The sequence below is a fragment of the Malurus melanocephalus genome, unplaced genomic scaffold, assembly GCF_030028575.1.
Source record: "Malurus melanocephalus ecotype Western Australia unplaced genomic scaffold, MMel_1.1 scaffold_3010, whole genome shotgun sequence".
NCBI lineage: Eukaryota > Metazoa > Chordata > Aves > Passeriformes > Maluridae > Malurus > Malurus melanocephalus.
Window position 1 is genome coordinate 1 of NW_026626242.1, and position 1,249 is coordinate 1,249.

Below are 1,249 nucleotides of genomic sequence, written 5' to 3' on the forward strand. Positions count from 1 at the left end.
TGGGCCGCCACGACAACGCCGTGCGCTACCTGGGCCAGGATTTCGGGCTCTTGGCCASCGAGTGCCGCCGCTCCGGGTCCCTTTTCCGGGACCCCGCCTTCCCCCCGGTCGCTGCCTCGCTGGGATTCCGTGAACTCGGGCCTGGCTCGTCTAAAACCCGCGGCGTGGAGTGGAAGAGACCCACGGTGAGCGTGCTGAAACACTTGGGAATGGTGAAATATCCAAAATTTGGGAGTTTTGGTGAAATCCTGAGGTTAAATGTCCCAAATTTGGGGGATTTCATAAAATCATAAAGTTAAATATCCCAAATTTGGGAGTCTCAGCAAAATTCCGAGGTTAAATATCCCAAATTTGGGGGGTTCAGTAAAATCCTGAAGTTAAATATCCCCAATTTGGGGGGTTTTGGTAAAATCCTGAGGTTAAATATCCCAAATTTGGGGGGTACGGCACAATCCTGAGGTTAAATATCCCAAATTTGGGGTTTTCGGCAAAATCCTGAGGTTAAATATCCCAAATTTGGGGGGTTTGATAAAATCCTAAAGTTAAATATCCCAAATTTGGGGTTTTCAGCAAAATCCTGAAGTTAAATATCCCAAATTTGCATTTTTCAGCAAAATCCCGAAGTTAAATGTCACAAATTTGGGGTTTTCAGCAAAATCCTGAAGTTAAATATCCCAAATTTGGGTTTTTCAGCAAAATCCCGAAGTTAAATATCCCAAATTTGGGTTTTTCAGCAAAATCCCGAAGTTAAATATCCCAAATTTGGGTTTTTCGGCAAAATCCCGAGGTTAAATATCCCAATTTTGGGGGGGGTACGGCACAATCCTGAGATTAAATATCCCAAATTTGGGAGTTTCAGCAAAATCCCGAGGTTAAATATCCCAAATCTGGGGGGTTTGGTAAAATCCTAAAGTTGAATATCCCAAATTTAGGTTTTTCGGCAAAATCCCGAGGTTAAATATCCCAAATTTGGGGCTTTTCCAGCAAAATCCTGAGGTTAAACATCCCAAATTCCGTTTTTTTCAGCAAAATCCCATGGTTAAATTTCCCAAATTTTGTGTTTTTTCTTGTCAAATCCCATGGGAATGCTGAAATCCCAAATTTTTGGGGTTTTTTTGGATGTTTCCCACAGGAGCTGTGCCGGCGCCCGCAGTTCATCGTGGACGGAGCCACCCGCACCGACATCTGCCAGGGAGCGCTGGGTCAGGATTTTTTGGGATTTTTGGGATTTTTGGGGATTTTTTTTAGG

General features: G+C 43.9%; 1 protein-coding gene across 1 annotated transcript in view; it reads left to right on the forward strand.

Annotated features, from left to right (window-relative positions):
• Positions 1-5: 5 nt before the first annotated feature.
• The window catches only part of LOC130588003 (calpain-1 catalytic subunit-like), a gene marked incomplete at both ends in the record, with an annotated part of 7,337 nt that continues 6,093 nt past the window's right edge, over positions 6-1,249 (forward strand). The window contains 2 exons of the mRNA XM_057388961.1: positions 6-185; positions 1,133-1,219. Of these exons, the coding sequence (XP_057244944.1) occupies positions 6-185; positions 1,133-1,219 (267 nt within the window). The remainder of the gene's footprint in view (positions 186-1,132; positions 1,220-1,249) is intronic.